We start from the raw sequence: 24,139 nt of genomic DNA, 5'->3' as shown, positions 1-24,139 counted from the left end.
CAGTGCATGCTCCACCTGCGACTGCCCCAACCACTGATGCTTCAGACAAAACAGGAAATGAAAATGCAGAGCAAGGGCTGGGATCCTCTGAAGTAACTTCTGGTCTGGCTCATGTGTGTTCTGCTCTAGAACCATTGGCCTTCAGCCTCAAGCTAACACCCTGGGGGCTTGTCTGGAGCAGTCCTGCTCCGCAGAATAGAAGCAGGTGCCAGATGGAAACTAAGTTTGGTGTTGTAAAACACTGTCTGGTACTTGTTCTGGCCTGTCTTCCAGCTGTGATGACTGGGACTTCACCTTTATTACTTTCAAACCATCGGTCACATCTCCCCTGTCAGCAGGGGTCTGCTAGGTTGTTCGATAATCCTTGCTCACTGTCGTGCTGTGAAACGAAGTCTTAAATTTCCAACTGCAGACCCATTTGCTGAGCGTCTGCCCCCTTCCTTTCAGCCTATGGCTACCTGTGGAGTAGCCGGTTGTGAACTGTTCCACCAGGTGGTTACCTTCTCTGGAGTTGGATTCCTCCTAAGTGCCCCACTTCTACCATGCTGGCTACAGTAACTTACCCAGCTGCCTGGGGTGAGGGTAGAGGGAGATTTTTAAAAAAAAATACGTCTGTCAGTTACCCTCTTCCCCCTCAACGTGTCTGTTTGGTCCCTTTGTCCTACCCCCTTGGAATGCTATGGAGTGTAAGTAAGTGTACAGCCCACAACAGTAACGACCACCAGCATTCCCAGGGGAGAAATTGCCTCCCGAGCAATTGCTCTAAGAGCCCATCCAGCCCTCCCCCCTGCAGACAGAGAGATGCAGGTTTGTATCTGAACAACTTTATTTCGGTATGTTGGGCGCCACCAGGCACCATGGTGGGGGGAGGTGTGCGAGGAACAGCGTCAGGCTGATAGAACAAATGCTAAATTGCAGACGGTGCCTTTGGCTGGTCACAAACAGGACACTGCCCAGAGCTGCTGCTCCTGCCAGCTCCAAGTCAGGATGAGGAACATGGGGTCAGGCAAGAGAAGAGGCAACAGTCTTGTGAGCTGCCCTTAACACAGAATCATTCCCTTTTTCCACGCATCACCCGCTATCTGATACTGTCTGACAATGGGAATACAGTACAGCTTATTTTCCAATGGAACAGGCTTTGTGTTAGCAGCTATTCCTCAACAATGGGCTTCTACAGGTTCTTACTTAAAACTTGTTCTTAGAACTGGGATTAGTAGGAAGCTAAATAGCAGCCCCGTTTCCCCCGATTTGTTTGCAGGGGAAAGGAATTTGGTAGTGGGGAGGGAAAACGGTGGAGCCTTTGCAACACCAGCTGTAGTGGCTAACCCTTTATAATACGTGTTGCTGCTTGAGAAGTGCTGAGTACCGAACGTGCACTGCTAACGGGGTAGCTGACCTCCCTGCCTTGTCCAGGTGGGAAGCTGGCACTATGCAGACGATATGGCACTGAAGGGAAGTATGTTCCCAAACTGCCCTCTCCCAAAGTGGACTGTTGCATCCCATTGCTTTGTACAACCACATCTGGCAGCTTTCGCCAAGGCCAGAGGCCCCTTCCGGTGCTTTGCAGCTTGAGTAAGTTAGTTCTGGGCCAGGGTGCAGCCTGCCTGGCTGAACCTGCTCCCACTGTAGAAAGCGAATGTGCTGCAAGTCATGCAAGCAAATGGATGGGGGCCAGGTAGAATTTGCCTACATGCAAATTAAAGTCTGGTGTCTAAATCCTCTCATTTCCCTTTTCTCCACACCAGCAACTGCCAACCACTGAAGCTGTAATAGAGGTGTAACATTTGCTAGAGGTGGTGATCAAAACATGAAGCGCTAAGACCTCTGGGAATTATATAAGCCTATTTCTGCCTTGTGTGTCTGGAAAAGACACACAGTAATTTCTTAGGCTCATGTTCGATGATATAGCAAAGATTTTAAACTCAGGTTTAGCTCTCTGGGGAGGCAGTAGATTGGCAAGGGGGGTGGGCTCCATGGGTGGCACTAGCTGCTTTCAGCTGAGGGGGACCCTCCTCCAGCTCCTTGGCCTATTCCAAAGCAACTCTTTAAATCAGATTTCGGGTGTGCATAGCCCTTCAAGAGCCAAGGGCCTCACAGCAGGAGAGTTAGCCCGAGTTGCAAGGGAAGGAGACTGGTACAGCTCAAAGGTGAATTAGGAACAAATTGATTTCCACCTGGTGCAGGCAGGCTTGAGTGTGGAGTGTACAGATGGGATACAGAAAGGGAATCAATAAGCAACTGACTTACAAGGCTGGGAAAAGATAATCATACTAACAATTAGAACCTAGGTCACTTTTACCTTGGTGGAGGCGGGAAACGGGAAGGACTTTATCAGCTGCCTAGGAGACTAGGCCCTCATTGCAGAGCGCTCTCTTTTGTGCTGTCTGCTGTAGGCTTTTATAACAAACTACCGCAGAGCTGCAGCCTACACACCTGCTGCTAACACTGTATAGACTACTGCCCACTGTCCCCCTGCTACTGCGAAATCCCCTGACCTGAGTGAGACCTTCCCTAGAAAATTCTCTGTAGTCCATCTGCTGCTAGCCTAGAAATCGTCATGTCACCAAAGTCTCACGCCCAAATGAAATTGCATCTTGCCCCCCACTGAGGTGTTTCTAGCAGGAGATTTTTGCTAAGGCCAGGGGCCTGGACATCTCACGCCTGGACAGTAAGTGCTAATTGGTGTTAATGAGGCATAGTGGCAGGCTGTCTATTAAGACATTATCAGTTTACACCAGTGAGGACCACGTGTTGAGACAGGAGGCCCCTGATCTTACTTGATTCAACACCCCAGCTGCATTAAGGTCTGGCTCAGGCTTCGTGGGCCTCTGTGCATTTTTAAACAGGTGGTCCCTGCCCCTCTCTACTAATGGCACTAGCTGCACTCTATCACATTAAATCAGTGTAGCAGGTGCTACTGTCAGGGAAAGGTCCTAGCTTGCACCTCTCCCTTTCTAGCTTCATGGTTCTTAAACGGGGGTCAAATCTGCTGATGTTTTGCCCTGGGTGACACTGCCAGCCTTGCTCTTTTTAGTGGGGGTGGAAGGGGAGACTGAGTCCCACTCACGTTCTTGCTGGTCTAAACAGACAATGCCCTGACACAAGCTGTAGAATTGAGCGGAGAGCAGCCTCCTCGTGGAATTTATTCCTCGGCAGGCTAAGAAGAAAATTCTCTCTCCCCCAACACACAGGATCACTCCATTGCCGAGCTGCGGGGACCGCCTTCTGTGGTGCACAGGCAGTACCAGCCAGCAGTCACCCTGCAGCCTGTCAGTACCACAGGCATGATGCCGCACAGGGGAAGGGGAGCTGGTGAAGTAAAGGATGCAATAGCACATGTAGGAATTACTGGTGTTTACAGCTTCCTTTTCAAGACCCAAAGCAGGGATTCACCACAGGCATGTTACTTAAAAAAAAACCCCAAAACCAAACCACGCTCCAGACTGTCTTCGAACCGAGCAGGCTTTAACCCTTTTTTCCCTTGAATGATAAGCACAACGGCTGCATTTGCATCATTGCAGGTCTGATGGAGGCAGCTGGCTTTTAGAGTAGAAATAAAGCAAACTGCATATTCTAAATCCAGGGATTGAATCTCCAACTATCCATGTAGCATCTAAAATAAAAACAGGTGGTTTAAAAAAAAAAAAAAAGGTTTGGAAGGCTCCACACCCCCTCCATGCCCCTAGAGGTGCAAATCTGTTAGGAGGCAGGAAAAGCTCTGGGTTTCCCCAGGCTGTTTTCCTCCTACTCCAATCTTGTTCTTTTCAAAGACCTAGACTTGGCTCTATATAGAGATAAGGCTACTACCCTGACTCCACAACTCTGTTGAGTTCTCCTCTAATACTTAAGTGGCTAAACCAGGCAAAATATTTGGTTCTCAGCAGCAACCTCATTTAAAAAACAAAACACAGACATAAAAAGCACCAGCTGCTCCCTCACAACAGAACACACCCACCCAGCGCAGGTACGTGGCCTTACAGCCGCGATAGCTGTGTCATTCCAGAAGGGTTAGCCTAGCGTTACACTACCGTGGAATGAAGAACTAGTGCTCAGGCCCCTGCTGATAATGCCAGCGTACTAAGAGTTTATTGTCCTCTCATTTGGTGCATTCCTAGAGAACCTTGACTCGCTAACAATAACCAAGGAGCGTTGCGGGGTTGGCTAGCTGGCTACTATGCTAAGCATGTGTGCTGTAAACATTAGTGTTCGCATTAAACAATGGAAAATTCAGTACAAGGGTGTTGGAAGGAGAGGGGCAGCCGCTGCCCCTGGAACCAGCAGCTCTGTTAGTAACTTAGATATTAAACATTTCAATAAATAAAATAATTCAAAAGTTACAATGTGCTTTTTCGCTCAAGGACGGATCAAATGGAAGAGGTTTTGTCCGGCTGAAAATGGATGGTTCCTTGACCCTGCTGTGGGAGAAAGGGGGAAATGCAGCCTCCTCTCTTACAGAGTGAGAGAGCACACGGCCCTGTAAACCTCTCAAAACAAAATCAAAGCAAACACCCCAGTGCCTTTGTACCCACCCTGGGCACCTGCTTCACAAGGAGAAAGAACGTCAGCGAACAAGAGCCTAAGATCATAACCGTCTAGTACAATCAGAGCGGCGGAGGGGCGGTTGTGACCTACACCATGCAATACAAACTAAGTCCTGTCAGCAGTTGCTCCAGCTGTGCAATCGTGGTCCATAGCCACGGAGCAGGCTAAGAGTTTACACACACACACACACACACGCAGACACACCAAAAACAAAACAAACAAAAAAAGGGGGGGAGTTGTAACTGCTCCCAAAGTGTTTTTTCTGTATAAAAATATATGAAAAAAAAAAAAAAAAAAGATGAACTGGCCAGCGAGAGAGACTCACTGCTGGGCACCCACGAAGGGCGAAGCAGACAGTGCTGTGGAGTGCCGGAGGGGAAGGACACGCCAAGGTTTGGAGTCTTAGGCTACGTGACTACAGTGGTCGGATCCCTTCTGTCCAGCTGTTCTACTTCTAAGCCATTCCCTTTCCCTAGTGACAGACGTGGCCGCGAGAGGAGTGAAGGTAAAAGGAATGGGACCAACCGGAGAAATGGGGCCTGGTTATTTTTCCTCCTACAGTTTAAAATAAAAAAAAAAAAAAAAAAAAAGAAAGAAGAAGTAGTGATCTAATCCTTCTTCTCCTCTTTGCTCCATGACATTCCGGGGCCATGCTCGGCACACACACACACACACACACAGACACTCTGACTCAGAAAAGCGAGTGTAGGACGGGTCCCAGGGTTAGAAGGTTTTTCGGTGGATGGCACGGGCTCCATCTTCTTCGTATTCCTTCTTTGAAACCCACATTTTCTTAAAGGTGTCCAACGAGGCCAGAATAGAGCCCCTGGGGGGGAACAAGTGAGTGTGTTAGCAAAGCGGGACAAGCCAGTGGGTCTTGTTCCCTCATGTGTTATCTGGCCTGCGGCAGCACCTCCAGGCTGCTGTCAGGGGCCAAAACCCCAGGGTGCTAACCCCTGTGCAAACACCCAGAGAGAGTTCCTGCCCCGAAGACCTTACAAACCAAATCCCCATTAGCTTCAGGGCCATGCTGAGCTTTCAGCCGCCATCATCCATGCTTTGTCCGGGGGGGAGCTGAAACTGCACCAACAGCCAGCAAGTTGCAAAACACAGGCGTTGCCAGCAAAGTGGATTTTCTTATTTCAACACCTTAAATAGGCACAGTCAGATAGGAGCCTCCGGTCCTGATTCCCTCTCACTTATTGGTCTAAATCAGCAGTAACTCCATTGAAGTAACGGTATCAATGAGGGGAATCCGGCCCCAAACTCTACCATCCAAGGGCCTGCTCCCACTGACCGGGATGGTGCAGGATGAGACGAGAATGGCAGGACTAGAGGAGACCACTGGGTACAGCACCAGGATAACATGGTGAACAGGGTTTCCTTGGCAGAGGCTGCACTTATGACTGTGCAGAATCCAGCGTGGCTTTATGATGAAACAGACCAGGCCGAGGATTAGGGACAAGACCAGAACCCTGCTCACAACAAACATGACCCAATACGGTCGGGGCTACCCTGGCTCTAACTGTAGTGGGGGCAGGGCCCAGGTTTGAGCTAGACAGTGCTTTACGGTGTTGCTGTGCAGTACGTACCCGATCCACGTGGAATATAATCTCTCCTGAGGAGCAGATATCTGAAAGGAGAAGCAGGGAACTCGGATTAATATTGTCCCCAGGATACAAGCTGCTCCCCACTTACACCCTCCTCCCCCAAGTCACTCCCACCCATCAGACACATGCATTGGGACTGCTTCTCCCTTCAAGCTGCGCTGCCAGGGGACGACCATGGTCAGGGTCAGAGATCCTGGAGGCGGGCTGCATTGCCAGCAGGAAGCCTCTCTCCAGAACCCCAATGGGTTTCAGTTCTAAGAGCAGCCACCACAGGGGTGCCTGGGCTGTTCCGGAAAAGCTGGAATTGGTTTGAAGGGCAGGGCAGTGGCCACCTCAGCCTGGTGTCGCCAAGGGACTCAAGGCTGCTGAACCTCGCCAGCCCACCGCAGGGGAAAGGCAGGCCAGGAAGCCTCGAGAGGAGAGCGCCCCTACCCTTATTTTGACGTCCTTGGGTGCTAGTTTCTTCACTTCGCTCAAGAGCCGGTCTCCAAAGCCTGCACAGAAAAGGAAACTTGCCTTTAGTTTGGGCCCCTGAGCATGGCCCCCGACCAGTTATTACAGATGCAGTGACGCTCCGCGCAAAATACTGCGGGGTGACGGCCCTGCCTGCCCATTGAGCCAATGCCCGTAAAGTCCCTTCCCAGAGTCCTCGGCAGGCTCGGGGAGCCCACAGAGCAGAACCAGAAAGAAGATCCTGATACGGCGGATGTAGGGGCTTTGTATAATTTACAGAGGTGTCCCACTCTGTATTTTTACAGCATCTAGCACACTGGGCCCAGATCTTGGTTGGTCCCTACGCACTAACCAAGATTCGTGCTAATAATAACTGGATTCACCCTCCTAGCCAACCTACTCCCTCCAAAGATAACCATTCCTGGCCTGGATCGGCGGAATGGCTTTATCTGGACAAGTGAGAAGACAAGCTGTCCCTGGGGAGAAAGGAGAAGTCTCAGAAGAGCTAGGTAGGCTTGGCTTCCTGTTTCTATCTGGTTGAGTCTCCCAACTACAAAGCTCAGAAAAGGGTGGGTAGGTGCACCCTTCTCCCCTCGACTCCTGGCCCTCCAGTGCTACCAGATGGGGGTGGAAGACCAGGAAGCGGGTCCAGGAGAGTTTCATCCTCTTACCAGAGGGGTGGACTCACGCCATGGTGCAGAGCAGCCCTGCCACAAAGTGGAAGGAGTGAGCCCCATGAGCCTTCCTGAGTCCCAGTGAGAGCAGAAAGTGGGGGGAAAGGCAAGCCTGGCTGTCACTCATTTCACTGCAAAGCATGCTGGGAAGTGGGAGGAGTCTGTGGCCTTTATAACACAGGCTCTGCTTCTGAGGGACTTGCAGGGAGACTTGCACTGAGGAAGTGGTTGTGGGTGACCCCTGGGAAGCACAGGTCAGGAGGGCCCAGGAGAGACTCATCTACACGAGTAGTGTTTGTACCTTGACTCCTGCTGGAGTGAGAGAGTTCTTGGGATTTCTATTACAACTAGAAGCTGGTTGTTCCATTAGCATCGTCTCAGAGTGTCACACACACCTTGGCTTTAAGAACAACCTCTCCCTCTACATCCTTCTCTTATCGCCCCCATTCTGAGGTGGGCATGGACATCCAGATGGGGATGTAGCTACAATCACTGCACATGCTCAGCTCACGCCCGGGGGGATTTCAACAGCCCTGCCACCAAAGCAGAGACCTAAGGGAACTTCAGGACGTGCACCAGCCTTCTACGGATTTAATAAAGAAACTGCCCTAATACGGTGCAACGGAAGAGCAGAGAGCCTGGCTGTCCAGGCTTTCTTAGGCAAAATGATGATGGGGGAAGGGGAAGGACAGGATAGCAAGGGGAGAGCATCAATGACATATGTGGGAGCCGGATGCCTTTAAGAAGTCTCTACTTCAGTCTACAGAAGCTTGAGGGGCGATTCCAAGCAGGGGAGGGATTATCTAGGGGGGCACAGGGGGATGACTAGGAGTAACGGGATGACATTGGATGTCGGTAGAGTTCTGGAGAAAAGAATAAAGTCTCAGGCTGTGGCATCGTCTTCCCGGGGAAGTGGTGGACAAAGCCTCACTCCTGCCCTGACCGTTTGAGAGCAGTTGGAGGATCTAACAGGGATTTCCTAGGATTCCATGACCTCCCCTCTCCCCCAGTAGTGTGCAGGGGAATTGGCTCAGGGCGTCGTGCCCAGGGGGAAGGCAAGGAGACCTTTGAAGAGCGTGGAGCCCCCGGACAGCACAATGTTGGAGAAGAGCGTTCGCCTCAGGTCCATGTCCGATTTCTGAACCGCGAACACCAACACCTCGTGCAGCCCCTCGCACTCTTCTCCAATCAGGTCAGGCCGGAACAGTAACTCGGGGGCTCGGAAACGGGCAGGGCCGATCTGCGAACAACACGAGGGAACAGGTTAGCTTCCAGTGCGGCACAAGCAGCAGCGTGGCCTATGCCTGTATAGCAGAGACCCTTAACCATTCAATGACCGAAACATCACTGAGCTATAAAGAGTCTCTCTGGCCTACTACAGACTTGTATGACATCATTAACATCCTGATGAGGAACACAAGGCTGATAGGCTGCTCCCTTTAACACATAATAACCCATGTAGCTTCATAGAGCCGAAGATTTCAAAGACCTCATGAACATGAAGCAAGCTTCAACATGCCACTAAAGTACTAAGTCAATTATTACCCCCCCTTTATGGATGGGGGAAGAGGGGGAACTGAGAAAGCAACTTGCTCCTAGCCCCACAGCAAATGAGCAACAGAGCTTAGAGCAGAACCCAGACCTCCTAATTCCAAGTCTGGTGCGCTAGGGCAAAACAACCCCCATACTCTCTCCCCTTCAGCCCTCATCTGGAAGGTTTCACCTTTAGGTTTCTTTCTAAGTCATTCTTCAAAGGGATTGTTTCTGTGCTGCTAGAGAAGATAAACCCCATCTACAGGTTGCTGCTGGATTTGCAGTAAGCTGAGACCCATTCATCCTGTCCCTGATCCTGCATCAGAACCTGCAAGTGCAGACCCCTGGACTTGAGGTCTCCGTGTCACAGGAACAGCACGTGTTTCTGGATCACTGGGATTTCAATGAGTTACGGGTCAGGTACGCAGGGATCCTTAGAGGGAAGCTATGTTTATCAGAAACCGTTTATCAATTGGTTCAATCACTGTAGGTCTTTAGAAAGAAATAGATAAGGAACTATTCTAACCTTTTGCAAGAGAAATCCTGTCCCCACTGCAGCTACATTTTAGCAAGAGATTCTACCAAAACGTCCCAGCTCCCAGCAGTGAGAGGGCCAGGACATTCTACTAACACTGAGTTTCTTATGAAGAATAATGTAACATTTGTCCTTACGCACCTCAATAGTGCTTCCATCTGGCAGGTAGTACTGGGCTTTCTCGGTCTCTAACGTCTCGTCCTTCTGTGGGTTTATTGACAGGTAACAGGCACGCTGCAAAGGGAACGCAGGCAGATGAGCAGGGCTCTGAACAAAACATTTTTCTTTGGGAAGAGAGCAATTTTCAGCAGAACTTTCTGTCGGGACAAACAAATATTTCAGATCAATCTGAACTGAAACGTTTGTTAGTCTACTCTGAGCCACTGAGGTGTCTCATTCTGGTCCCCACTCGCTAGCTGGGCTACATCTCCCATGATGCACCTAAGTCTCCTGGCAGCTTAGCCACTATAGGGCTTCATGGGGAAACAAAAACATTCTGACTTTTTCAAATAGAAATGTTGTGAACTTTTTGTTCTGCAAGAAGCTTTTCTATTTTGACTGGGTCCCTGTTTGGGACACACGTAGCAGAGATGGAAATGCTTTCCAGGCAGCTCCACAAGCTACTTAAGAAGGAAACAGTGTGAAAGTCACAATGCAACGAATAAAATATGAAAGGGTTAAGCCCAGAAATCCATTGCTACTGTCCCTGCTGACCTGACTGAAGCCAGTTAAAAATCTTTTTTAAAATGATTCCCTCTGAAATCCTCAGTACCGCCAAGCCCGGTCCTTCAAAAATCACGTCAGGCACCGAAAAACTCATTATTGGTTTAAATATCACGTGACAAATAATAAATGACTGTTTCTTTTCTATTTTTCTTCCTGGTTTTAAGCCTTTAGGTCACACTCCGGGAGCATTTTCAAGCTTTTCTCCACACCAGGAGGGGAGCAAACTTTCATTAAAAAAAAAAAAAGTAAGCAGAGATTCTCATATTTATCCCTTGTCTCCACAACCTGGGTTTTTAAGGAAATCGAACAGTAATGCTCGTGATAAATTCGTGAGCTGGCAACACTGCCGGCTGCCTTGGTGAAAACAAATAGCAGAAATCTCCCTGCAACCCCCGGTATTTGTCGGAGAATGATGAATTCCGGTTTCATTTTCTAAGCGCACCAAGGACTGTGGCCATTTGTACGAGCGTTTCCAAGGTGCAATATACCACCGATTTGGACGCGTGCATGTTTCTCGCTTTTCCCCATCCTATCAAGCCCGGCATCTTGCAAGGCACGGAAGCTACAGGATGTTTTCTATCCACTTTTGAGGAGCTGAAGAGAATCTTCTATATTTCTCTCTAGCCACTGAAATGCCAGCCCTTCCTCCCTTGTAATCAGCACTCACAAACCCACCACACCTCCAGAGCTTTGTGCATTCTGCTGAAGCCATTCACCTGCTGCAGTGACCAAGTGCGGGTGCCTCTCGCTTAGCATGCTAAGCGGCTGCACTTGAATTTGACTCCCAAGCCACTAGCACCTTTTCTATCTCCTCACACTCTCTCTTGCTGGCAGGAGATCACAGACTGTGAAAAAACTCACTGAGACCAGGCACATGCATCTGTCTTAAACCAACTGTGCAGGCAGCAATTAACTGAAGGGATTATGCAGTATGGGAGTCATCCACCAGATGTCACTACACAGCAACCACAGTCAGAAATTCCAGGGCTCTGGGCTCTAATCACTACAGGACTGATCCTGCAGTCTGAACGCCTGTATGTATTTATGAGCATTTGTATGCTAGTCACTGCAACAGCTCAGCGCCTAGAGAGGCAAAGCCTCCATTGAAATCCACCAGTGGGAGTCCCGTGTGTGTAAGAAATGGTGGGCGAGGTCCAAAGAGATAAGCAAAGCTACTGCTAAGAATCAGTCACTCTTGTAGTTAAAATATTCATCTCCCATCCCCCAGGTTTGTCCTCCTCTTTGGCCGAGATGAGCTGCCTTCCTCCGTGTTTCTAACAGAACAGTCACCAAGATGGCTCTGGTTTGCTTACTGCCCTGAGTGTGCATATTTGTGAGAGACTTTGCCGCTAATGATCACAAAATACTGGGCTCCTAAGAAGAGGGTCTCTAATCTGGGCGCTGCATTTTAAATGTTAACATTGTGGATAGTGGAATAATGCCATATGGAATATTTCACACTTCCCATTCTGATCCGGCATGGATTTCACTAGTCTTTTTTCCTCAGCAGATTACGTTAGTGCTAATGGAAGGTGCCACCCTGCCAGCCCTAGGGACTGGAGTTCTGCATCTATCTGCACAACCGGTACAGCCCAGGCATTGGCAATGCAAGTGTCCCCCAGGCTGACCGGCCTACGTGCCTCAGCCCTGACATGAAGAGATCCTCTGTGGGAATCAGAGGGGAGTTTTGGCTCAATGGCCTATTCAGTTTTTAGGGGGCCCGCTGCCAAGACTGTCATCAAGGAGCTGGCCACGAAGGCTCTGCACCCCATTTCATAGACTCCTTGGCTCATCACTGCAGAAATCACCCTACACCAATCACAGACAGCGAGGCACCTCTTTGATGGTTTTGACGATCTCGAACTCTGATGACGTGTGGAAGTCGTAGCCTTCTTTCCGGAGATAGAGGCGAAGGAAGCGGGATACATCGCGGCCAGCGATATCGATCCGCATAATGGAGTGAGGCATAGCAAACCCTTCGTAAATAGGAACCGCATGGGTAACGCCATCCCCGGAGTCCAGCACCACCCCTGTGGTTCTCCCTGTAGCGTAACTGCAACAAAGGAGGGAAAGATCATATCTGAGTGACAGGCAGCGCATTTCACAAGTGTTACCTGGCCCAACTGACGCCATGTTTACACTCCAGACAAATAATAAAGCAACGAGAGAGAAACAAGTAACTGCAGAATAATTCAGCTTACTTCTGAAATGGGCATTTCTACTTTTTTAAGTAAAGTTTTTTCAGTTCTGAGGAACTCTGTTTAATTTTGGCCTTGATGCAGGATTTGGGGTGGTTGTTTTGAAATAAGATTTTACAAAATGCAATATGGATCGAAATAAGTAGTTATAATTAATCTATGTCAACGTTGGTAAAATTAGATCAGTCCAATTTCATAAGTGAGATGCAGAAAGTAAATGACCGGAATGAAGAATACGATGTTAGAGTTAAAAAATGCATTTCACAATCTAGTGGGTTACTAATAAAAAAGGGAAGGATTTGAAAAGAAATAGGATTAATCCCAGTGTCACTAGCTGATCCATTTGAAACTGAACCGCGCACAAAATACGACCATTTTATAAAGCCTCCGTTGGTTTAATATGGCTTGGTAAAGACCAGGATGGAAGTCCTTGCAGATGAACTCTGCAAATCTTTTTAAGCCAGCCAGTCACACACAGTTCCCTGCCCCCCCATCTCCCAAAATGCCACACTCTAAGGCAGCTGGAGGGGCAGGAATCGTTACGTCGGCCAGCTCTGGTGCCTCCCATTGCCTAGAGAGAGCTTCTGGCAGGAAGCACGAGCCCGGAGCTTTCCACAGCGGGTACAAGATGGCTGCAATGCCAGGCCGTGGGGCGAGAGGTACTGCTTTGGATACACTAGCCGTTGCCCCAACCATTGCCAACAACAACCGTGGGGCACTAGTTTAGTCAAGGCACCAGCAGCCACCAGCATTTTAACCACCACGGCCCCCTCCTGCAGGCAGACCTAGAGGAGTGGTGGTAACATGACAAATGTCGGCGAGATCCCTGCCCTTGTTTACACCAGCACGCCCACAAGTGGAGCTGAACTGACACCTACTCAGTGTGGCGCTCTGCCCCCTCTAGCCCTGGGTCTTCTAGCTCAGGCAGTAGAGGCTCCCGCTTTATGATCCCCAGGTTCAAGCCCCGCTGCTGATCAAGGGTGCAGAGTTGCAGACTGTGGCCTGTACAGGGATTTGAGCGTGGTGGACCTTGTTACACTAGCAATGACTGGAGATTTTTCAAAATAAAGCCTAATAGCCTGTATATTTCTACTTCCTTCCAGGCGGTTAAGGTCAGAATTCGACATGGGACAAAGCTGCAAACATCAGAGCAGGACCCAAACGCCCCCGTGGTTTTGGGATGGGCAGATCCGTCTCCATTGAAATAGTCATTCTCCAAAGGAATGGCTGGTTTTCAGGACAACCTCACTTGAGTTTTATTTTTGCCCTTCTGCTTAGGCTGTGCAGAGAAAGGGGAAGATACTTACAGGCTGAGCACCGCTTGCATGGAGATAAAGAGCGCTGGCACGTTGAAGGTCTCAAAGAAAACCTCAGCGGCTCGCTCTCGGTTCTTCCGTGGGTTCAGGGGAGCCTCCGTCAGGAGCACAGGATGCTGGTTTAATCGAGACAAAACAGAACTCAGCAGAGGGGTTCGTTCTGCGGCTCTGACCCGCTGCGGCTGGGAATGCTCGATCACAGCTAGACGTAGGAGTGGGGCTCTGTCCCCACCACAGGCTGCGAGTGTCCATACGGACTGGGGGTGGGGGGCGTGATTGGGAACGTGTTCCAGAAGAACTCTGTTTACTCGTACACTTTAGGAACCGCGGGGATATAAATAGCAACGTGGGATGAAGTTAAGGAATGAGGGAACACTGCCAACCAGAGAGATCTCAGAGGCTGGGGAATAATCTCCCGCTGGAAGGGCTCGAGAATCCTCAGGACTTGGGCCATTTCAAGCTAAATTCGACAGAGCGCTGGGGGACAGACTATCGGGGACTATCCTGCTGTGACCGAAGGGATCTTTTTCCCTCTGTCCACTCAGAAGTCACATCATTAAGTTTCCAGCAGGGCCGCCTTTAAAACACAGGCCCTGACTAGGGGCTGCAGGCTTCAGTTCATCACCATGGTGCAGAAACGCTGCTAAGCCACTTCCACAGCCATTTCACAGAACATCTCGCAGACGTTGCCCTATTTTATTTCTCTCTCCCTCCAGGTTGAGTGCACAGGGTTTACGCCTCCTTCCTTTCAAACAATCTCATTAGTAAACATTTGGTGAGCGGATAAAGCAGGACAGGAACGATGAGAGGCACCCGGCCCAGCTCAGAAATAAGGGGATGCTGCATTGGGGAGAATGTGTGCACAGGGGCTGAATGCTGGATCAGCAGTAAAGCTACAGTGTCAGATTAGCACTAGGCCGTTCTGCTTGCGTACTTCTTGGCGGAGGGCTAAAGCGAAGCAATAATTTTTGATTAATGAACAGGTACCTTTAGAGCTTCTGCGGGGAAAAGCAAAGGAAAGGTGCCAGATCTACCCCAGAGCTTACACACGGGGCCTGCGTGGAATCTCACCTCTTCTGAGAAAGTCTGAAGCTGGTCTTTCGAATACACGTAGTGCCAGATGCGCTCCATGTCATTCCAGTCCTTCACTATGCCATGTTCCATGGGGTACCTGATCGAGAGCAGACCTCGGTGCTCCTAGCCACACAGAAAAGACAACGCAGCACGCCTGTCAGCGAGATTTCCAAACATACTCCTCACTGCCCCTTACTAGTGACACTGCTCCTCTTACAGAGGCATCTGCTTGGTGTAAAATCCAAGGAATAACACTGACTGTCTGTATTTAATTATAAAGGATAGGAGATCATAAACTGATATACAAATATCCATAAACGGGTATGTTTGTTTCTCTAGTTTATGCACGATGGGAAGCTCCAATGGGGTGTGCACTGACCTTTTAGGAGAGTCTAATGGCCACGTTCAGCCCCAGACAAGGTCGTTAAGGGGGCTGTAGTCTGGAGCGATTCATGGGGCCGTGTGCTGTGCAAGACAGGACTACATATGGCAATCGTCTTGCTCAGGCTATGGAAACCAGAAGTGAAGGAAGATCTGGTATTTAAGGTTCTCGACCAGGAGAGATGGAGATGCAGCATGAGAAGGAACTGTGAGTTGGCTAGAGAAAAGCCAAAAATAGGAGGACCCAGGGAGGAGTGAAGTGAGTGATGGAGGAGGCTATGGGCTAGCTTCCTGTTTCTGGGCCTGCAACAGGAGTGTCCAGGTAGGGTAGAAAGAAATCCACCTCCATCCTGTGCATAAACAGGGGCAGATGCTGGAGGAAAGGACTACTATTGGTACTGATCAGCCCTGCATCAATAGGGGGTGAAGTTGGATGTGTGAAGGATGGAAGCGTTTAGCCCAAGGAAGACTCTCTTGTTTTGGCCAGAGGGTCAAAAAAAATTAAAAAAAAAAAAATAATCAACTGGCCTACGACAAGAGATCAGCACGGGAGGCTGAAACACAGAGCTGGAGTGGAAACTGAGGCACAACTATACCCAGTGACAGAGAGCTAGGAACCTGCTACCGAATCCCATCAGTCCCCACTGAAATGCAGCCACCTCTGGGGAGGAGGACAGCAGACGTTTAACACCCCACTGCACCACCACACAGCAGTCAATGAATGTTGTATCCAAATCAAAACGGCAGGGGAGATTATGGAGGGAGGAGGTAATTGTCCAACTGGAATCAAGCCAGGACACTGGGGGGTGGAAATCCCACTCTAGGAAAGGGCTATGGACTCCAGATATGATTATTAGAATCAAAGAATCATAGAATACTAGGGTTGGACGGGACCTCAAGAGGTCATCTAGTCCAACCCCCTGCTCAAAGCAGGACCAATCCCCAGACAGTTTTTTGCCGCAGATCCCTAAATGGCCCCCTCAAGGATTGAACTTGCAACCCTGGGTTTAGCAGGCCAATGCTCAAACCACTGAGCTATCCCTCCCCCCAGGGCATTAGTTTTATGTCCCTTTTGACAGGGATATAATCTAAAAGAAACACTATCCTTCTACGGGCACAGAGACCAGGGAGAGCAGAGAAAGGCTCCGTAGTGTCTGAGCAAATATAAAACGTGTTTAACTGAAACAACTAACGTTACCACCCAGGGGCAGGGCACAAACCTCAGCTTGCTGCAGGCAGCACCCTGGACTGGAAGGTCTAGACTGCTCCCCTTCGCAGCTCTTCCACTCCCAGTGGTAACATTGCCCTCCACTACTGCTGCAACTCTTCTCAGCTGGGAACCATGACATCCCCGTGGAGCCTACACCCAGACACATGGGGATCCATGATAAAGAGGCGCTCTTACCTCTGCTTTTGGCCCAATGAAAATGTCCCCTTCTAAAGCACCAGCCATGACACGAACGTGCTTTGGTCTGCCCACACTACAATGGAGGTTACAAGTATTAGAGAGTCTCATGCAAGACAGGATACGTACCTGAGCACTAACTAGTCAGTGCTTCTCTATTCCCTGAGAAGCTATTGCTAGCAATGGTGGGAGGGACTACTTCACCGGGGTGAGCACACATACACCCCTGGGGAAGAGCGAGTCTGGTGAGCTAACAGCTGTCAGTGGTGCCCAGGCATCCGGATCCCGGAGTCCTTTCTCAGCTAGAGCTCCCATTGACTTCCACAGCCATTTTACATGAGTAAAGATGGTAGAACTGGGCTCAGAATAAATATATAAAGGTATTTTTTACGCATCCTGTTTTTGTTTTCTCAGTTTTCCAGAGGACCTCAGTTGTCTAATAGCAGGATGACCAATGTTTGTATTGGGGTTAAATTAATTCCACCTTTGGTCTCTCTATAATTCTATAACTACAACCAGTTACTGGGAGCCCACAGGACTTGACTCAAAGCCATACATAATTATCCTTTACACGTTTTTTTAGCAACTTCGGCAATCTCAAAGCATTTAACATCACTGAACTCAGAACCAGGACCCCTCAGGAAGGAGAGTATTATCTCAGTGGCAGAGCCAGAGATAAAACCTACTTCTTCAGATTCCCAACACCTGCTTAAACCATAAGACTGTTCCTCCCCCTATGTAGACTGCACATGGTCTGGGATACTCAGAGCAACTAACCCCCCACCAGAGTTACTAGGGTACTTACTAGTTTGGAAAACAGTACTTCGGTATCTGGTCACCTGCAAAACCTGCCTTGATTACACCCGAGCCCTGTGGGAAGAACAGAGAAGTGTGTGACAAATATTGAATAATGTCAGTCACGTGGCACGTGTGCTCACAACAATTTAAAAAACAAGCAGCATGTGAAATGAAGCACAAACAGCCCTCCCCTGTATCACTTCGACCCAGCATAAAAGAAGCCCCCCGCCCGGACGATCCAAATCCAGACAAGTTCTTCCTCCAGAAGATGTGCTTTGCAGTGTGCGAAGGTGATCCTCAGAGGGAGTAATTTCCACCCTCCACTGACAACACCTTGCTGGGCAGGCCTGGAGTGTGAAAACTGAGGAATCTCAGCAGAAAGTATCCGCTCCTCTCGGCCGTCACACTGGTGCACAACACAGAGTCTGCTTCATACAGCAGAGTAGTTTAGATCCAAACATTGTCACCTGTTTAGCATCAGAAGTATGCTACAGGCTGAACAGACACAGAAAAAGAGGCGTCAACCCCAACAGGCGGCGGGTCTAATCTAAACAATAGACAGATGGCAGAGAGGGCAACACAAAGCAAATAATTAAAGGGCAGAGTTTAGCAAAAACCGTGCCGGTTTCATTTCTTAGAAGCAGGGCCGGCTCCAGGGTTTTGGCCGCCCCAAGCAGCCAAACAAAAAACCAAACAAAAAAAAGCCGCGATCACGATCTGCGGCAGCAATTCGGCGGGAGGTCCTTCGCGCCGAGCGGGAGTGAGGGACCGTCCGCCGAATTGCCGCCGAACAGCTGGACATGCCGCCCCTCTCCAAAGTGGCTGTCCCAAGCACTTGCTTGGTAAGCTGGTGCCTGGAGCCGGCCCTGCTTAGAAGGGAAGCCGGAGGGTTCACAGGCCTTTCAGAAGAAGCATGCCTTAGGATGGGATTTGGAGGAAAGGATGGAGGCGTGGCTGACTGAGCCAGGGAGGAGTTTTAAGGGGAGAATAACCCCGTGGAAAACCGACTGGAGTTGAGGCTGAGAGAAGAAGCTAAGGGGGTGCGCTCTTTGGGGCAGGGACACACTTGTAGTTCTGTGTCAATACAGCATTTAGCACGGTGGGATCCTGGGTCATGACTGGGGCTAATAATAATCGGTGCGCAGCCTCGGCAGAGCTATGGGGACAAGCAGGGAGCAAAAGGAAACAAGAGCAGAGAGGAACGTGGGAGCTAAGTTGCACAGGGCTTTGGATGCAACAAGGAATTTAGATCAGATTCAAGAGGAAGCCAGTGAGAAGAGGCTGGGTACTGCAAGGACGGTAGATTTTTTTTTTGCAAGGAAGCACTATTCAAAGCAGCAAAACCCCACAGGAGCATGTAGAGTAGTTAAAAATTCAGCACTTTGATTCTTTGGTAACAGTTGTGCCAGGCGGCTGACCTCCTGGAGCTGCGGAAATCTCTCAGACCAAACAGCAAAGTGCACTTCTCCTCGTGGATATTTTCAGGGTACATCCTGGGAACGTAGCTGCCTACCACAATCACTGGAGAGCCTCTCCCCTCCTCCGCTTCCTCTTCCCCTTTCTGTAGGAGCGCCAGCTTGAAACAAAGGGTGATCTCAGGGAAACTCCCAGGTTTTTAGTCTAAAGAGCAGACTCACTCACACACACTCTCTCTGTGTCAGATAATCAAGGTTTGCTCACTCAGGACACTGAAAACGAGCGCCTTCTGTGGAAAGGCATGTAATTAAAAGATGAGAGTGGAGTGAGGCATGTGACACATGCTGAAGCCAAGTGATTCTAATAATGGGGTTCGCTATTCACCTTCAGTGACTCCACAGCGTGATTTCTTGGTTTACAGGTCAAAAGGATTGTTCTATCGGCCACACAGGACCCCAGACAACCAATGGTGCTCTTAGGGTGACCAGACAGCAAATGTGAAAAATTAGGACAGGGCGTGGGGGAATATTAGGAGCCTATATAAGAAAAAGACCCAAAATCAGGACTGTCCCTATAAAATTGGGACATCCGGTCACCCTAGGTGCTCTTCACCCACAGATCTCAAAGCACCCCCAAAAGGCAGGTTAGTATCTCTGTCATCACCTTACAGACAGGAAGGCCGACAAATTGATTCGCCCAAAACCACTCAGCGAATCAGTGGCAGAGTAGGATTAATACTCGGGTCCTGCCTCCTAGGCCAGTGCCCTACCCCCTGAATCATGCTGGAGCACTGAGTCATCCCCATCCTGCCAGCAGAGCCCAGATAAGACGTCCTGTGTGACCCAGAGTAGACTCCTGCTTGGTGGCCCACAATTTTGTCGGATCGCTGCACTAACCTACTCACACATGGAAATGATCGGTGACATAAGAGATGGGGTCAGCGGGACGTGGACTCTTTTCTGACCACCATTTCAGAGCAAAGCCATTATTCTAGTCTACAAAACACAGTGTTGAGTTTCCTAAGCACTAGCTTTAACACATACTTGGCAATTCACAATTTCACCGTAGCAAATAGCAGGATAAATAAATACAGTAAGGCAAACTCCTCCAAAGCCAGTTCTTATTTAATAGTTGAGTCTAGATAATAACTCAATACACGGCCAGCATGCTTGGCTCCAGAGAAACAGTTGTAGAACAATGATGCTCCTATTGAATACTGAGAGGTCCCCAGCAAGGGATGCATTTTTAACTTACTTATTAAAGTTCAAAATCATACATTGGACTTCAGTGGAACCCACAAGCCTGTAGGACTGGACCCAAATGCAGTAGTACCAGGCACTCATCCAATCGCAATTGTTAGCCATCTCTCTATTATGAGAGTCGACAATGCTTTCCAGTCTATTTAGCTTCCCTGTAAAATGCTTTAATCTTTCTAAACAAAGCTACACTTGCGTGCACTAGGTGGTGGATCTATTTAATCTTTGCTCACTGTCCCGGTAGATGCACACAGAAAAGAATTTAAGTGGTTAAAAGGACACTGCCAGGTTAAGCATCATGGTTTTAAAATAAATATTTTGGGGGGGTTTGTTGCCCTGGAGTGAAATTCATTTCAAGGAATGTGGTGGAAGCAATTTTAAGTACAGCAAAAACATGTGACCTCCTCTCTGGCTACAACAACACTGCACACCAAAAGCATATTAGATATAAAAATCTATGAGTCTTAATAAATCTATCTTCCTTTATCAGTTATCCAGATTGGTTTTGCATTTTAAATATTAAAAAACCCACTAGAGATTGTTTTGAAGTCAGTGATAATATATTTCGTTTACAATACCTAAACTTTGGGAGCATGCTACCTAAGCACACCCCTTTCACTAGCTTTGTAGTGGACTGCAAAACTGATTCACTAATCTTGAAGGGGTTTATGATCTGAATAAACATGGAATTCACTGACAGATTAAATCTACTCTGGTCTCATTCTTTATGGAAATAACACATTCCATCCTCTTTCACCTCCATTTTGATAAGATATTCTTTTGCTAACGTCAAGAGCATAAAAAAAACACTCACTCAAAGAAACAATATCCAGTAGTGCTGTATCAGCTGTGGAAAACAACAACATTAAGATCACAAAGACACACTGATTCTCCTCTCTCAGGCCAGGCCTTATGTAAGTAGGGACGACTACAGGGAGGTCAGTGGAGTCAGTGCTGAATCTGGCTCTTCACCTCGATTGGTTTCATTTATGTTCACCAAGGCCACCCATCCATTGATTTCAGCGACGCTCCATGGGGGTGCAGCGATCTGCCCACACTCAAGTCATTTACAATTTACTTATGGGAAAAAGAGGGGGTGTTAAGCCGGTATTGGGCAGCAACCCCGACCTCCAGCTTTGTACAACAAAAACCTGGTGCTGGAAACATTATAATTGGCAATAAATAACAGTAATAGGTAAGAGTAGGTATTACTAGTGGTAACAGCAGGACTGGAATCGGGACTCTCTGGGTCTGTTCTCGATTCTCACTGCCTCATTTTACATGCCTAAAACAGGGATAATACCCAACTCTGTAAGGCCCTTCGAGACTCTCTGATGAAAGGCACTACAAAGAAGTGCAGAACAGTAGTATATTGTCTGCACTATTTCCACTTTCTCTCTCCTAGCACTTTCCTCTATCACTCATGGACAGCCCCAAAATTGCAATGTCACCATAAGATCCTGATCTGGGAGCCTTGCCTGTGAAAAATGCTGATCTCACAACATAAATCGCTCAATTATTTCTCTCACATATACCGCGAAAAATCTCAATTTAACTAGTCAGGGACACAGTGAAACCAGATATGCTAATATGCCTCTTTATACCTTGCTCAACCCTTAGCAGTGTCTGCATATTATTAACACTAAGTTCTAATAATATTTCCTTGGCATTTCTCCCATGCCTTTCATCCTAGGAGCTCAAAAGCCTTTTGTCAAGGTGGGTAAGCACCACTGTTCCCATTTTATTGATGGGAAAACAAAAGCACTGAGAGGTTAAGCAGCATGCCCAAGGTCACACAGAGTTAGTGGGAGAATAGGGAATGAGGGGACCAAACTGTCTGGATCAGGTTTCAAAGTTTGAAGGGTTAAGATATGGTATTCCAGTTCAGGAAAATCTCTCTACAAGGAAAAGAAGCCAGGCCTACCAAGTCAAACCCTTGGTCTAACTTCTAGACAGCATTTCTCCTCGATCCTAAAGGGAAACATCAACGGTGGGGGTAAAAGCCAGCAATACAAACTATGGCAGGAGCCTCAGGAAATTTGAGATGCTTCCCTCAGAGTGAAACAAGAGTCATGCCTTCCATTCTGACACATACAAGTCACAACACTGAAATATATTTGGAATTAGTTACTGGGAAAGACACGTTGGCAAAGAGATAAGAAAGAGTTCAAGAGATGGGTGGATTTCCAGATGGCAATTGGGATGGACAGTAAAAATGCAATAAGAGGGAATTAGGAATCACCCAATATAAGGGCAGACATGCTAGGATGTCTAGAGTGAGCCTAAAAGTTCTAAAATTGCAAGGTACAAGAAAACAGGGAGTGTGTCAGAGCTGCAAGGCAAGCAAGCCCATTTATTATTCCTGAATCCTTTTGTCAAAGGTGATGGAGAAGGATGAGAGCACAGGCAGGATCCCCCCATTCGACACACGAACAGTAAAATTTGTTTGGAATATTGGCATCAAAGGGCTGAAGGGAGGAGACCGAGAGCACGTGACCCATTGTAACAAATCAGGTTGTCTCTAAATCATCCCCCTCCTTCTCTCGCCCTTTACTGGATAGTCCTTGTTGTTGGGAGGCCCTGTGGATCAGAGTTAACAAAACTGCTGTCTGCATGGGACTCTGAAGTACATCACTAAGGCATGGAGCCAACCTCATCTATAATCCTGAGATGTCCCCCATAGAGATTACAGTTCTGGCTTGAATCGATGAGAAGGGCCATGGGCTAGAACCTATCATCTCTGCAGGCCATGCCCCGACTGTTAAATTCAAGGCAGTGCAGTGTATTCTGGGAGCAGTCATCCCCATGAGCCTCACTTCTCACTGGTCTGGAGATGGAGCAGTGCATGCTGGGAGCTGTCCCCACTGGGGTCCACCTCCCTACTGGACACAGAGTGCATGCTGGGAGCGGTTCTCCCCATGAAGATGGCATACTTCTCTGCTCTCAGCATGGAGCAGTGCGTGCCGGGTGCCGGGTCAGGGCAGAGCCTCTCCAAGCCCTTCACCCCAAACTTGCCCAGTCTGCTCAGATGTCCTGGCAGGGCACTGGACCATAGAACTTGAGGGGTCCCAGCCTATGCCTATGATAGACAGCCAGGGCAGCCAATCACTGCAGGTATATTACTCAGGGGCGGGCTCGTCAGGTTTCGCCAAGGGATAGGGCATCCCATGCGAGTGACAGCCGAGAGAGCCAATCAGGCCATCAAAACACTCCCGTGGCCGGGCACTTCCGCGGAGGTAAAACCCGTCGAACCAGCAGGTTAGGGTGAGCTCTCCTCCGGTGATTGACAGGCGCGGGAGCCAATGAAAAAGCGGGAAGGAGAGTGTTCATTGAGTTCGGTTGACACGTCGCTGAGTCTGGGCGGGCCCGAAATCAGGACGGGGCGGGGCTGAGGGGACTCGCCCGGGGAGGGGGAGCGGCAGGGCGGGGCCCCGGTGACAAAGGGATCGTGCTGGCCGTGTCTTCCCCGCCTCCCCGTCCCTGGTGCCGGCCTGAGGGGTCCGGGCCCGGACTCACGTTATCTATCACCACGGGCTGGTTCGCGATCACATCGTAGGACTCCATGGCGGGACTCGCCGCAGCCGCCAGCCAGGGAGCGACAGCCCGGGCTGCGGGGCGCATGCGCGGAAAGGGAGCGCGGGGCAGCTTGGGCGCTGTGCGCTTTATGAGCACTGCATGCTGGGAACTGTAGTCTGTACGTGAGGGGAGGCCCAGGGCATCTTGGGAATTGTAGTCTGTGGGTGGGTTCTGGTGCGTAGGGGCGGGGTCTGTTTTGCCCTGACATAGGCTGTAGTGTAGACATAGCCGTATGTTCACCCAGATAAGTGACCAGGGAGACTTAGGCCACGTCTGCACTCAGGGCTGGTGCAACCCATTAGGCGACCTAGGCAGTCGCCTAGGGCACTACTATTTGGGGGGGCGGCGACCACAGTGGTATTTTGGCGGTGGGACCTTCTGCCGCTTAGAGCGGCAGAAAAGCTGGCAGCGCTCCTGTCTACACTACCACTTATGTAGGCAAAACTAAGAGCTTCTCCCACCGACACAGTGCTGTCCACACCGGTGTTTTTGTTGATGAAACTTTTGCCAGTCAGGTGTGGTTTTTTCACACCCGGATGACAAAAGTTTTGCCAACAAAAGTGTTAGTGTAGACAACCTTAGTCAGTCCTTCATAGTATCGTCGTCTAATCTCTTAGCAACTGTTTTTATTTGCTAATAATTAGAA

General features: G+C 49.1%; 1 protein-coding gene across 1 annotated transcript; it reads right to left on the bottom strand.

Moving 5' to 3' along the window:
* Positions 1-808: 808 nt before the first annotated feature.
* On the bottom strand, positions 809-23,591 carry ACTR1A (actin related protein 1A). The gene is made up of 11 exons (XM_005303476.5): positions 23,434-23,591; positions 17,253-17,317; positions 16,448-16,523; positions 14,659-14,784; positions 13,579-13,703; positions 11,910-12,126; positions 9,489-9,581; positions 8,345-8,519; positions 6,585-6,646; positions 6,135-6,175; positions 809-5,368 (listed from the first exon to the last, which is right to left on the bottom strand). Exons 1-11 carry the CDS (start codon positions 23,536-23,538, stop codon positions 5,266-5,268), a joined length of 1,188 nt encoding a protein of 395 aa, XP_005303533.1. The 5' UTR covers positions 23,539-23,591; the 3' UTR covers positions 809-5,265.
* Between the last annotated feature and the right edge of the window lie 548 nt (positions 23,592-24,139).

Source organism: Chrysemys picta, chromosome 7 (assembly GCF_011386835.1).
Source record: "Chrysemys picta bellii isolate R12L10 chromosome 7, ASM1138683v2, whole genome shotgun sequence".
NCBI classification, from domain to species: domain Eukaryota; kingdom Metazoa; phylum Chordata; order Testudines; family Emydidae; genus Chrysemys; species Chrysemys picta.
Note: the sequence above shows the minus strand (reverse complement) of the source record. Positions and strands in the feature narration are given on the sequence as shown.